Raw genomic sequence first — 15,455 nt, 5'->3', positions numbered from 1 at the left:
GGGCCATTTCCAGCACAAATCCAGGGTTTAACAAGAACGTCTGAGGAAGGGGGGGAGGTAGGAAAAAACAAGGGGAAATAGGTTACCTTGCATAATGACTTAGCCACTCCCAGTCTCTATTCAAGCCTAAGTTAATTGTATCAAATTTGTAAATGAATTCCAATTCAACAGTTTCTCACTGGAGTCTGGATTTGAAGATTTTTTGTTGTAATATCACAACTTTCATGTCTGTAATCGCGTGACCAGAGAGATTGAAGTGTTCTCCGACTGGTTTATGAATGTTATAATTCTGCGGAAGTGAAGAAACAGATTGATAGAGCCAGAAGAGTTCCCAGAAGTTTCCTACTACAGGACAGGCCTAACAAAGAAAATAACAGAACGCCACTAGCCGTCACCTTCAGCCCCCAACTAAAACCCCTCCAACGCATAATTAAGGATCTACAACCTATCCTGAAGGATGACCCAACACTCTCACAAATCTTGGGAGACAGGCCAGTCCTTGCCTACAGACAGCCCCCCCAACCTGAAGCAAATACTCACCAGCAACCACATACCACACAACAGAACCACTGACCCAGGAACCTATCCTTGCAACAAATCCCGTTGCCAACTGTGCCCACATATCTATTCAGGGGACACCATCACAGGGCCTAATAACATCAGCCACACTATCAGAGGCTCGTTCACCTGCACATCCACCAATGTGATATATGCCATCATGTGCCAGCAATGCCCCTCTGCCATGTACATTGGTCAAACTGGACAGTCTCTACGTAAAAGAATAAATGGACACAAATCAGATGTCAAGAATTGTAACATTCATAAACCAGTCGGAGAACACTTCAATCTCTCGGGTCACGCAATTACAGACATGAAAGTTGTGATATTACAACAAAAAAACTTCAAATCCAGACTCCAGTGAGAAACTGTTGAATTGGAATTCATTTGCAAATTTGATACAATTAACTTAGGCTTGAATAGAGACTGGGAGTGGCTAAGTCATTATGCAAGGTAACCTATTTCCCCTTGTTTTTTCCTACCCCCCCCCCCAGACGTTCTTGTTAAACCCTGGATTTGTGCTGGAAATGGCCCACCTTGATTATCATACACATTGTAAGGAGAGTGGTCACTTTAGATAAGCTATTGCCAGCAGGAGAGTGGGGTGGGAGGAGGTATTTTTTCATGCTTTGTGTGTATATAAAAAGATCTTCTACGCTTTGCACGGTATGCATCCGATGAAGTGAGCTGTAGCTCACGAAAGCTTATGCTCAAATAAATTGGTTACTCTCTAAGGTGCTTTTCTTTTTGCGAATACAGACTAACACGGCTGTTACTCTGAAACCTCTCACAAATAGCTCTTTTGATGACAATAAGAATACTCATAAGAGTCACTGCTCACCAACATAGTAAAAGTTGCACAAAAGTAGACGTGTAATTAAAAGAAAGTCCTGTCACTTTAAACTCTATTGTTTTCACCAGTTTCTGATAAATATCATATATAAAACAAAGGTAAGAGAAAAAACAAGGCAACATTTGTATTAAGAAACATTTTATTAACAAAACAGTAAATTCCACTTGCTTAGCATTTCCAATAATGGATAAATTGGCTTTGCAACAAATCAAAAAAATTTGTAAATATCTATCACAGAAAGCACTATAAGGTTAGGGCATTGGGCCTCTTTTTTGATTTCTTGGGGATGAAATCATTTCACATATTATTTTAGTGTTTTGTTAAAAAGGCAACACTATACAGTAATAGAAATGAAGCTATCTCAGTCAAACACTTTAGATTGTTATAGATATGGAATCCAATTTTTGTTAGGCATGTTAGGTATTAAAATGTTTAAAACATTTTAATTCAGTTATTGAAACTTCTGATACTCTTATACTTCTATGCATCTTCATTGTTAAATCATGAAATCAAAGAGAAAAAGGAGAACCTCCATAAAGAGTTGTAGATAATGTTTGCTTTTATCAGTTGTATTCCTTTTATTCCTTGATGTATTTATTTAGTTAAAATATTCACTTATTGGTATGTTAAATGCTTGAAAGATAGCGTGGTTGCACCGCCTAGGTTAATACAATCAATATCAAGCTGGAAAGAAACATTTCAATCTGCCCAAACCATACATTGTACCATCTCAGAACTCCTATATACAGGTTGTCTTTGCCCTTCCATATACCTTTCAGTGCTGGAAATCTCAGTTCTGAACATTACCTGGCAGTCAACTTATTTTTTCCACACTGACTAAAAAAATCATGATTTTAATATTGATCTTGAATATACCTATTCCTTGTCTTCCCCAGGATACAGCTAACTTACAAAGGTGGGGGAAGTGAAGAATGCCACAGGAGAACAATGATCTAATTTTTTTTGAATGGATTTAAAAAAATGTCGTGCAGCCTCACTTTCACTTTCCGCAAACAATCATAAAAATAAAAATCCCATTACAAATATACTATGATACACACCTCAATTTGTTTGGCAACCACAATGGCATTCTCAGATACATGTCGTCTCTGTCCAAGATAGATCACTGTACCAGTTCCCACATTTTTCATCAGCTACAGTGAATAACACACAAGAAGATGTGTTGGCCCTGCTGTTTAAAGCTAATTTTAAATTCCATTTCCCTGTTTGCAAAGTGTGAATATCTATATTCCTCCTAGGAGGCCTTCCAATGATTCAGAAGATTTCTATTGAACTACTCTCTCTGTCTAATGTATTCTCTTTGTACCTCTGTATAAGTGATATGTTAACTCTATGATTTATTGCTGTGAACCCAATGAAACAATATTAGTAAAACCTTAATGTATAAATCTATAACATTATGATATTTAATATGTTTAATTAATATATGCAGCAATTAATGTTATTTTAAAATATGATCACTGATCAACTTATATTTCATCGACAGGTTATGGTATGACGTAATACTATAGAATCAACTTAGCTTAAAATACTTTCTCATATGACAAAATGCACACCTTTGAAAAATGTTTAGCGAGATGTACCTCAAATAATTTATTTATTTATTCTTTAGGGGAAGGGGAATTCCTCAGTGGAAGTAATTTAAAGTGGTAGACCTTTTTAGGTTTCTTACCAACCAACTGTGTAGTAAAAGAATGCCAGATACACGCTGTATGATTCATATTAAGATTCACAAGTTATTAAATTTTTTCATAGTTTCCTGAGGAGCAAGATTTCTGTAAAGCAAAACAGACTACTCAGTGATTAAACCTTGATTAGAGCCTAAAAGTCACTTTACCTTGCTAAATGATAACTCATTTATGAATGTGGTACATTTATGGGAAAATCAGCGATTCTGATTGACTTTATTGATGTACATTGGGAGCAGGGGATGGAGACCGGAGGGGAGAGGAAAGTTACAATAGATATATATTTTTTGCTTTTTAATCCACTTCTTTCATACAAACTACTATAACTGAATTGCAACAGAATAGAGGCTGTACAGGTAAGAAAAAAATTAGCTGACTCTTATATACATTCATACACATCCCCTTAGTATAATCACTACACTGTAAATTTAAAAAAAAAAAGGAAGAAATTTGTGACAATTTATAGTGGCTGCAAAAAACTGAATTTATGTCTGTTGCTCCAGATGTCATAAAACTTTCTATATCTAGGAACACTTAGAACATTGAGTTTACCAAAAATGGCTGAAGAGCAGATATAGTTTGCATTTCCTATACAACAGGCTATAAAACATCACTTATCACAGTCCAGAAAGCACATATAGATGTGTTTTATATAAACATATGTAATAACATATTAAGCGTGCATGAAAATTTCCCAATGATTGCATCTATGCCCTCTTGTTTGTCTGCTTTTTGTGAAAATGTGCCTTATATTCCACATTTTTTTTGTTTTGTTTTTGAAAATAAGGCCTCCATACTATTTCCTCACAACCAGAAAGGGGCTTTTTGAAAATGTTTTTACATAAGTCTTCAGAAAAGCCAGCACTTCATTTCAAATGCAAGTTTCCAATCACTGTTTCACTGCACCAGGTGGCAAACTTTTTATGTTTGCTTGTTGAGTCACCATATATAATGACAGTCTTCTCTGGCAATAAGACTAACTTACTTCTCAAGAAAGCGCTAGCACTTTGGCTAAATCCAGAATCATAGGTAGCTTCTTTTTTTTTTCTCTGTGTGTGTGTGTGTTTTGTTTTTTTATTTAGTTTGTTTCATATTGTGCCTTGATGCTGTAGTAATACTCCTTGCTTTATGAATGCGTGGTGTCATCATTGTCTCTCAGGAATGTTCCAGCAACATAAAGTCAGGCAGAGTAAATGAAAACACTGTGGATGTTTAGAAATGTATTGGCTCCTGTTTCTGAAAAACAAGAGCATGAAATGCTTGTTTTTAAAACAGTCTTTCCTTTCTGATTGCGTTCCCTGTCTTCTTTTTTTATGTGCTTCATAAAAAGTAAAGTAAATAAGTTTGTATTATGTCTCAGATAAAATGAAGACTATTTCTATACAAGTGTTCTCTTAGATGTTGGGATCAGACATAGTATTCCTTATCCTTATTTTTCTTGTTCTTGTTGGAACTTTTAGCACTGTTGGGCTGTTTTTCTTTAATCACAGCCCCATTGGACTGTGCTGAGTTACTGATGTAGTTTCGACTCTCATCTACATGGTATGAGCCTTCATCTCTGTTTCTGTACTTGTACATGGCATAAAGAAGGATTAGGATACACAGTGCCGCTGCTGCAACAATTCCAACCACCATGCCTGTTGTGCTGCTGGATTCTCGAATCACTTCCGCTGAGCCTGGGTATTCTCTTCCTCCTGCTCTGGTAGGATTTGCTGTAGGTAGATGACGAAACAAGGGAGAGGTTATTATTGAGTTTTCACACTGCAAATTTTCACTCAGATCTACCTGCTACAGCCATGTATCAGTCCAATAGCACTCACTTGTGCAGGCAAAATAGATGTCTGTCAAATGTACAGTACCAATGCCTCATGATCACTGAAAAGCACTGAAACATTTGGGTACAGATCTTGCAGCCCACTTCTTTTTCATGCCTATCAATTTGATTAAATGGGCTTTTAAAATAAAAGAAAAGTTCAGTTTAAACCTTAAAAACAAATTTGTCTTTTTGCATTTATTTTACTGCAAAGAGTCCTTAAATGTTTTGAAATAACAGGTGCATCATGATAACAGAATATTGATGCTTGGAGGCAGATCCATTTTAGAAAACATCTCTCTCTAGTAAGAGAATTACAGGAAATATTCTGCTTGCAAAAGATTTCACGAATAAACTAATCTGTGCATGCAAAAAAGGCTAGTTTAAAATTATGGGGCCAGATTCTCAGCAGGATTGCTAAATATCTCACTACAGCCTGCATAACAAACTGTCTCCCCACATCTCCACTCCCTTCTCTGGCTTCGCCCTCCTTTCATATTAAGTCCCTGCTACTTTTCTCCCTTTCAAGGTACTATGTAGCTCTGCCCTCTCTTCTCTAATCAATTTCTATGCCCCTGCTGCTCTGTATGCTCCAGCCAAACCTCTCTCTTATCTGCTCACTTTTCCTCTTTCATCCACTCCCACTTCTTTCAAGCTTCCCTTTATGGTTGAAACAGTCTCCCAAATAACAACATTAGCTTTAATAATTTTTTAAAATCTGTTAATTAAGGGCCCTATCCTCTAAATACTCACCCCTATTTCACGAAGCATTCAAGCTGATAGACCAGACTCTACTCTGCCTTATTCAGTTTTGATCTGCATTGCATTAACTTGTGTAAAGTCTTCTGGGCAGCAACTGGTATTTGTTTGACACTTTCTACCTCCTCAACATTGCTGTGCCTATATCAGTAGCACTAGTAATGGATCTTATTAATAGATTTTATTTATTTACTTATTGTAACTTCCTGAAAGAGAAGAGGTAGGTTAACACACCTGGAGTGTCTGTGTGTGTGTTTATGTACAAAGTGATCACCTTTTAAAACATACCAATTATGTCCTAGATAAAGGTGAGGTTACCTTGATATTTGCAGCATTCCCCATAATTATACCAGTACTTTATACCCCAGAGGATGAGAGCAGCATAGCCATGACACTTCCAGCCTGAGCTGGTTCCAAGAGCAAGAAAAAAAGATGGTGAATTGAATCTAGATATTCCACTGAGCAGAGCAGAATATTGTCATTAGGCAACCAAGCTGGCTCTTAAAAGCTGCTTTTTAAAATAATTATGCATGACTATAAATGCTGTCAATATTATATAAATGTTAACTAAACTATTATTAAAAGCACTAGTATGAGAAAGCATGCATAATGCTAGAATTATCAGGTCTTCCCTCAAATCAGCATTTTATAAAAGTGCAGTAATTGTTGGCAAACCTTTTGCTAGAGGTGTACTAACTGACACTAGACCCTAAGCCTTCTTTAACAATGTACAGACAAGATGTGAGACTCATTTTAAAAACATTTAATTAAGGGTAATGCCGCGCACATTATAAATATTGGTAAAATGATGGCAACAAATTCTGACAACCTGAATGGAAAACAGCAACCAGCTCAGGGCATCTGCAATTGGTTATGAAGACAGACAGACAGACAGGCACAAAACAAAAGACTTTTTTTGCTTGGTATTACCCACAATTTATTCATTTATGTTTTGTGTTCTTACTTTTAAAACATCACTTCCTGGCACAGTTACCCTATCCTAATCTATCTATCTATAGACGTATAGATGTAGATATAGATAGATATAGATATTACATTACAAGATGACATTTTCTTGTGCTGAAGGGACAGAGGCAACACACTGAAAAGCCTAAAAACCACCAACCCTGGAATACATGTTAATGATCGTGCAGCAGTGGGTACTATATGAATATAGTTTGGATGTTGGTACAATTGGCTTCAAAACACCATAAGGTTTTATTATGTAGTGTTATAATTTTTATCAAAATAATGACAGGTTTCAGAGGAACAGCCGTGTTAGTCTGTATTCGCAAAAAGAAAAGGAGTACTTGTGGCACCTTAGAGACTAACCAATTTATTTGAGCATGAGCTTTCGTGAGCTCATGCTCAAATAAATTGGTTAGTCTCTAAGGTATCAAAATAATATGCTTTCAAGGTGTATGCCAACTTTCTAAGTAATTGGAGTCCATCTCAAAGCAAACACTGACTACAATAGGCTCTGTTTCTTGATTGTACCTACTGTCATAGATGGAAATTCTCCTATCCTGAGTGTGTCACTAATTGTATTACAGAAGACAATGCACTGTCACTAAACAAAGCCCCTTGAGTATTTTTTTATTGAACTAAAATGAAACAAAGACTTATCTTACTATATGTGATTTCACAAAAGTTAATTTCTGCCTGAAAAGTAATGGAACCTACTGAATAAACTCTTGTCGCTACCTGATGGACTAAAAAGCTGTTCTTTCTCCTTCAAATACAGACATCTGTAATAAGTGCTGTCAATTAACTTCACTATTAATGTCCACTAAATGACATCTCACAGCTTGCTTATATAGGAGACCATTCTTTGATCACTGAAGCCTGAGGAAAGCAAATAAAGAACATTATTTCAAAGTTACCTAAACCCACTTCTTTTAAGTATATTTTCACAATTATCTCACCGACTCCATCTATCTGAAGAAGACACAACCATTTAATTAATATTCCTTAAACTTACTACACTTTCAAAGTGGCTCTTTCCTAATTTGGGGGTTGTGATTAAAACAAGTTATTTTTGTTTTATTTATGCTTTTGTAAAAAGAGTAATGTAACTCCCAGAGCAGCCACAGGGAGATGGAGCAGTGTCCATGGACAACCTGTGCCACTCTGAACAGATCTGCTTTTCTGTAGTCTCAGTCTCCTCAAAGACACTCAAAACTGTCACCCTAGTTCATCTATGAAACTGCAAAATAAAACCAATAACTATGCAGACTGTTTGGATTTCAGATAATAAAAATAAAGGTCACAAATCTTTAAGAAATAAAAAGCCACAAACAAAAATTGAAGCTGCCTTGATTGAATTTAGGATGGTTCAGCGAGGAGCAAAAAAAGAACATAAACCTGTGTGCATATCATCCCAGTGATAGGAAATGCCAGCCATGCCATCTTGCAGTGATCCTTTCTCAAAACAATTGACAAGATGTGTATATTGACTTTTCCTCATTAAGAGTCTTCTTGCACTTTTAGGCGATCAATTTTGAATCCCTATTCTACCATATGTTTGAAAAATCTTGTATGAAATAATCATAATTGGCCACAGTTCTATACTGTGTCATTATGGATTAGAACATAATTATAATTCTTGGCTGCCCTTAAAAATGGTTTTACATTTAAAGGGAAAAATCTGACTATTTGCAGTGTCCAGTTTTCATTAATCCTGTAAAAAGAAAATTGGAAATGAAGGCTCCCCCAGCGTTTGTGAATTTAAACTAGCCCACACGTTAACAAACAAAACAAAACACAACCCCTTCTTCCCTTATTGTCATGCTTTCACACAAACAGAGTTCAGGAATTTACAAGAAAAGAATACATAAATGCTACATTTACAATGGGGCATGAACGCAATTATTTACATGCATGCAGTAATTTGCACTCTATGTGTGTGCTTGTTCTAGAGCCGCTGCAAACTATTTGCGGGATATTCAGATTCTGGTGAGCAAGATTCTCTGCTTTTATGAGTTCACTGCAGTTCACACATTAGACTGTGTCATTAGGAAGAGTGGTCTGAAAAAAATCCATGCACTCCCCCTGTTGCACTGGAAGGGAAGAGCAAGCATAAACCTGCAAGTGTAGAGAAAAGTAAAAGACCTTTTGAAATCTCTGTATTGGGTTTCTGGTGGAGGACCGCCCATAGGCTCTGGGCTTGGGTGAGTTGTACGCTCTATCTGGACTTTTTGCTGCCAGACATGCCTGACGCCCTTGGGGTGGGTTAGAGCCCCATGCAGGTTTGGTTTCCCGGGAAGAGCCACTGGTTGTGGCTGGGCAGGTCGTGAATAGACCTGGGCAGTTCGTGGATAGACCTGGGTCCATGTGCCTGTATGAAAGTGAAGGTTGGCAGACCAGTGTGAGTCACAGGAAGAGAGTGCCCTGCAAAGTCAGAGGTGTCTCTAAAGCAAGCCCTGTGACTCCATCGAGCGGGCATTGCGATAAATGCCCTGACCTTGGCAGTTTCCATCTGCATGGCATGACCGGTGAGGGGCCTGTCTGGGTCTAGGAGTGTGTGATCCCATCCCTTCCATCCTCGGACGGTCTGTTTCCATACCCTCTTTCCTCCCCTGTCTCTAGCTCCCGCCCCGAAGGCGGCTTGACAAGCCACTGACTGGGCTGATCACCTCACCTGAAGCAACAGAGTATGTGGCACCAGCCGACGCTCTTTGCTGAAGGGAGGCTGTAAGACAGTTATGAAGACCCTAAACAAAATCTTCCCTGTGTGAGTGTGACGAGTGAATTGAGTTAAGTACTGGGGACCGGGAAATCCAAAAAGGATTCCCCTCTTGCCAGGTGAAGTACTGAGGGCTGGAGGATCCAAGAGGATTCCCCTCTCGCTAGGTACAGATGGGGGTTGGTGAGTCAAAAAGGATCACCGTCCCGCCAAAAGGCACACCGGCGTACTACATGTACGCAAATTATAGTCCTTTCACTTGCAAGTTTTCAGAGAAATGGAATTGGTATACCAGGGATGATCCGAAATTACAGTTTCCCTTAGAGGGAAGTTTCGACCTTGACAAGATTGTGCACCTCAAAGGCGCACTTCTTGCCAGTAATGTCGGACAAGGTCAGTTTGATGCATATTCCGATTTGTATGGGGAAACAGAAAAACGGCGCCATGAATTTCAAATGAGGAGTCTCAAGGACTCCCAGAAGATACTTAAAACACTATTAAAGAAGATAAGAGAAATTAGCTTTTCCCCAAACCCCTGCAGGCCAACAGCAGATATCTCTCTCTACCCTTCAAGACCTTTTCGGGGTACCCCCACAGCTCCCTCTAAGGATCTTATAGATTTATGTTTAAAATGTAATAGGGGTGGGCAATATTCCTATTCCCCACCCCGTCTCTTCACCTCTGTCCATTTCTATTGGTCCTTTGTTTGACCATCATGCTTTCCTCCTAAGCCCTTGTTCACCTGTTAACCTTTTGGGAAAGGATTTGCTGTGTAAATTAAATTGTACAATCTATTGTACCCCAGATGGTATGTATCTGGATTTGCCTGGTCCCGCTCACAGTGAGGTCCTGGCAGTTTTGTTTGCGGACGCTGCAAAACAGAAGACCGACCCCAACCCTTCCTCGTTGCAACAGGAACTGCTGGCTAAGGTCTCTCTCTCATTGTGGGCTAATCATGACGACCAGGTTGGGCACACTGGGTCTGCCCAACCGGTTATAATTCTGCCTGAATCCAGCAAGACCCCTTCCTAAAAGTCATCTGAATCCTCTCTCAAAATAGGCCAAGGAAGGTATCCGCCCTGTAGTCACCTCCTTGATTCAGTAGGGAGTAATTATTCCTATGGTCAGTGAGTGTAACTCTCCCATTTTCTCGTGCTGTTAATGTTGCTGTTCTCCCTACCTTTCCCGTTGTCCCTACCCCTGCTACTATCCTTTCCTACAATGCACAGGTGCTGAGGGGTTGTTACTGCCTCAAATAAGGGAAAGGTTGTATTAAGTCCAGACATAACAAATTAAGGTTATTGTTAAATAAGATGCATCTAGATGTAAAAAAATAAATGTGTGTGTATGTAAATAGGTGTGAATAAATAAATAAAAAGGGGGTTAGTCAAAAAGCCACCCTCCTTGCTAAATTGGTAGTAGAGCAACGCCTGCACCCATGAGAAAAAAAATAATGCAGAAAGAAAAAAGGATTGGGCCCAAACAAGCAGGCAGCAGCTGTTTGAGGAAGTTAAAAGAAAATGAGTAAGAAGTTAACTCTGTAGTTACTGGAAGAAATTAAACAAACTGTCTGTAAATAATCCAAGCTAGAGGTTATTTAAGTAAAATCATTTGACTATAAACAAGTTAGTCAAATTTTCTAAAAAAACACTCCTGGTGTGTACAATCTTTGTTTTATAAGTTTGAGATAAATTGGTGTTGTTTTAAGGTTGTAAAACCGAGAAAATACTTTTGCCAGACAAAAGAAACTAGTGTTGTTTAGCATTTAATCCTTGAGGTAACTTAATGCTTTACAAGATTTAAAATGTTTTTTAATAAAGACCAAAATTGTGGCTGCAGCAGAGCAGTCAAAGCCAGGAAAATAAAAAAAAAAGATTTCAAATCTGTACTGGTAACAAATAGCAGATAGAAGCTGTAGTCAGTGCTGCACATTAAGTCTTAAGGTGGCTCTGTGTAATCTACGGTCACTTTGCCAAAGAAAAAGCCAAAACTGGCTGTGTTTTCCTTTTCAAATCAATGTGTGTTTAAAAGCAGGAGTTAAAGGTTAAAAGTTAATTGTGTCCTTTTAAGATGGAGTCGGCTGATAACTTTGAATCCAAAAGCAAGCCAAAAATGTCTGTGTTAATACAAATCACCTAAATAATAAAAATAAAAGCCATTAAAACCTGACCTGCCTATAAAACAAATACAAGACAATATGGGGAGTAATTCCTCAGTTTTGCCTGCAATCAGCAAGGATATTTGTAAATATATATATATTAAGCAATACTGCCAGCAGTGTATAATCTGCCAGCAACATAACGTTGGTAAAGCTGTCAAGGTTAGGCAAGCAACACATCCCCCTTCCTGGGAACCTTTTGTAAATAGTCAAATTAATTTTGTTTAAATGTCTAAACATTGTAATTATGAGTGTGTTAGTTTTAGTTAATGTATTTTCCAACGGGGTTGATGCTTTTCCCTGTAAAAAGGCAGATGCCAAAAACAGTTGTAAAACTTTTGTTTAAGAATTTTGTACCACAATTTGGCATACCTATGAGTAGCATCGGTGATCACGGACTGGATAAATTATAAAAAGTTATGTGCAGCTTTACAGATCCAACACAATCTCCACTGCCCCACCACCTGCAGTTTGCCGGAACAGTGGAACGCTAAAATGGCATCCTGCCAAAACCAATTTGAATTGACCAGATGCTCTGCCACCTGCTCTTATGAGCATAAAATCAACTGTAAATTGAAAGACCGGACTCAGCCCACATGAAATCCTCATGGGAAAACCAATGAGACTTCCTACTGCTCCCCCTGTGCCAGCACACCTGAAAGACCTGCAGGTGGATGATAATAAAATACTCACATATTGCCAGTCGTTAATGAAGTGTGCCAAGTCTTCTCATTTACAGGTCAAGGGAGCACAGTTAGCTGACCCATGAGAGCCTTGTCACAACCTCCAGCCAGGAGGCTAGGTCTATGTCAAGGTCCATCAAAGAAAGACTGTGCTAAAATCTCGGTGGGAAGGGCCCTTACCAGGTACTCCTAAACACTAATACTACTGTCAAGTGCCAAGGACTGACTACCTGGCCCCACGCCTCTCACTGTGAAAAAATGACCTCTCCACCTGAGGACATAATAAAGCCTTCAACCAAGCAAGGTGATTGTGCTAGTAACCTCTCTCTTGCTGCCTCACTGCCAGACAGCTAAGTGAACTAAGACTACGAAATCATAGAATATCAGCGTTGGAAGGGACCTCAGGAGGTCATCTAGTCCAATCCCCTGCTCAAAGCAGGACCAATCCCCAGTTTTTGCCCCAGATCCCTAAATGGCCTCCTCAAGGATTGAACTCACAACCCTGGGTTTAGCAGGCCAATGCTCAAACCACTGAGCTATCCCTCCCCTCCATCTTGAAGAATAGCTTGCGGAACCTAGCCAAAAGTACCTGAAGATAAAACTTTTAACATTCTTCAGCCTCTCCTTCTTAATGAACTTAGGGTGGGGATGGGAAAGTAATATTTTTCTAAATCTTAGACAATAGCGTAGCTACAATTTGGAACATTCATAAGGGTCAAAAACATGAAAAGAAATTAGAACAGTTAAAAAAAGCCACGGGTCTTATTAATGGTACATAATTAACCCAGACACAAGCGGGAGTGGGTGAATTATGTATTAATTCCACCCTTAGTTCAATGACTCAGAAACTCCTAACGGCCATGGTACTAAATATCACAAAGGCTGGGAAAACATTGCAGTGGGATCTGGCTTGTTGAGAGGTTCAGGATTTTCTGTGTGACCAGCTCACGGCCATTCAGAGCGATCTTGAACATCAGGCGTGGCCTACTGCCCTTACAGATACTTCAGGAGTTCCATCTAATCTGTGACCATGGAAACATACTTGAAGATAGAAAATTTCTAAGTGGAAGTGTAAACGTTCACAGTGCTCCTTCCAAGCATATGGGCCGGTCGGAGGGGTATGGGCCCCCACATACCTAATCCTGCCGGGTCCATGGGAAGGATGCATGTGGGATTGGATAATTCACCAAGACATTTGGGAAATTAAACCACCTGGTAGGCCTAATCAATTTATAGTCAGTGCTCCTAAAATAACACCTAATATCTGGATAGGGATATGAAATTAGTGAACTAATAAACATAAAAGTATAGGCTAAGGTGATGGCAAAGATCCATCAAAGGGGGGGCTGTGAAGGAAAATTTAATAGGCCTCAGACTTTGGTCAAGCCTGTCTAGGCCTTAGACAATGGTCAAGGTTATTTCTGTGTATAAGGGGCAGGAGGGAAGGCAGAATGGAAAGTTTTAAGCAGAACAATTTGTAACAGACAGGCATGTTAAAGTGTAACCACAACAGTAGTGTTAGAAAGGATGTTAAACCACAAGAGAAACACCTGTGAATAACAGGAAAAAGCTTCAGAGAAGCAGCCGTGTTAGTCTGTATTCGCAAAAAGAAAAGGAGTACTTGTTGCACCTTAGAGACTAAGGAAGCTTGTTTTGATAGATTCCTAACAAGGCAAAATATCGATGCAAAAGTATGTGTAACCAGTTGTAGTTTTAAGCTATATAAGCTCCTGTATTTCTGTATTCGGCAGAGCAGCCCTGCCTGTCTCTCCTTGCAATGCGCATTGCTTGAAATGAAGGGCCTCAGGCTGGTTCTGATCTAAACACAACACGTGGACATTTTTTCCACCACAGATGTTTGGCTGCACGTGTGTTCTTTCAGCATGCTGTCCTCGCTCTACGCAGATAGCGGAGATAGCAGACTTTGATTGAATTGCCCAATAAATCCACAGACTAGGTTTTCAGTGAAGGAACTTGGTCAGGTTTATTGCCAACAAAGCACGGTATTGGTGCCCTACACTTGCTACAAATACATTCAAGGCATGTATGCCCGTGACAAGGGACCGACTCAGTGAATGGTGGGACTTTCCATTCTCCCCTCGGCCAGACCCCAACACCCTCTCAGAGATATCTCTTTATACCCCAGTACAAACATGTTATGTATTGCCTCTCTGACATAGCAAGGTGCCACCCTCTTATGTATCTGGGTGCCACCCTTTGATGTATTTGGGTCCCACCCATTACCTTGTACATGTTGGTTCGAGCATAACATCTCTATTCATCATGCTGTCATCCTGACCTTATCTTTAGGATGGGTCAGTGTGTTCCTTTTATCTTTGGGGAATGTGTTTGGTATCAAGGTGTTCTGGTACCACCTTTCTGGAATGTATTTGTGTATGTATTCTTATGCCTTGCAATACTTAGGAATATGTGTTTCTGCTATATCAGCCCTGTTCTTGCCAGATTCTGTGAGCAGGCCCTGTCTCTTGCTCACAACTTAACTTTGCTTTATATTAGCAAGTTTTGACCATTACTTTAGCTCAGGCCTCAGGCCTCATACCAGGTCTCTGATGCAAGGGCTTATGTCTCAGGTCCTCTTTCTACTATACCCCCTTCCTGCCCTCCACCCCGACCTTGGGACAGAGTGGGAGGCAGAAGAGGAACTCGGAGAGTTGTCTCATAGTCCCAGTGCTTCCCAAGGCCACTCTACGGATAGTGCTCTGTATGCACCACCTTTTGCTCGATACTCTGCCCATGCCCAAAGACACAGTCTACTCCATGTGCAAGAACTAGCACACAGTTAGCTACATAGCTGATCTGTACAGTAATCTCTAAAGTGAGACTACTGCATAATGATTCAACTAGAATGGAAGCTGGGTGTGTGTGTGAGAGAGAGCGAGAGAGTGATACGATAGTAACATATAAAGATGTTATTGTAATTAATGGTGCATCCAATCATGAGTTACATAGGACATGCCAATCTCATGCCAAAAACATTTTTATACTAGACCATACCATCATGTATTCTGCATATGACACATTTCACAGGGAAAAAAACTATTTTAGAAATGTTTTTAAAAATTATTGGGGTTTTTGTTGTATAACTCAGCCTGTAAACTCAGATTCCTTACTGGGAGAGAACTAACATGTTTCAAACCCCTCTAAAATGACCTAAAATAGCTTTGCTATGTATCAAAATGCCCCAGCTTTAAAGCCAAATATCAGGACACTTTTCAG

At 39.3% G+C, this 15,455-nt stretch overlaps 1 protein-coding gene across 40 annotated transcripts in view; it reads right to left on the bottom strand.

Annotated features, from left to right (window-relative positions):
• Positions 1-1,532: 1,532 nt before the first annotated feature.
• NRXN1 (neurexin 1) overlaps positions 1,533-15,455 on the bottom strand; it is a 1,247,341-nt gene continuing 1,233,418 nt past the window's right edge. For all 40 annotated transcript variants that reach the window (XM_075127156.1, XM_075127160.1, XM_075127172.1 and 37 more), the window contains one exon: positions 1,533-4,832. In XM_075127156.1, the coding sequence (XP_074983257.1) occupies positions 4,528-4,832 (305 nt within the window). In that variant the 3' untranslated portion in view covers positions 1,533-4,527. The remainder of the gene's footprint in view (positions 4,833-15,455) is intronic.

Source organism: Caretta caretta, chromosome 3, assembly GCF_965140235.1.
Source record: "Caretta caretta isolate rCarCar2 chromosome 3, rCarCar1.hap1, whole genome shotgun sequence".
Classification (NCBI taxonomy): domain Eukaryota; kingdom Metazoa; phylum Chordata; order Testudines; family Cheloniidae; genus Caretta; species Caretta caretta.
This window is presented reverse-complemented; position numbering and strand designations above follow the sequence as displayed.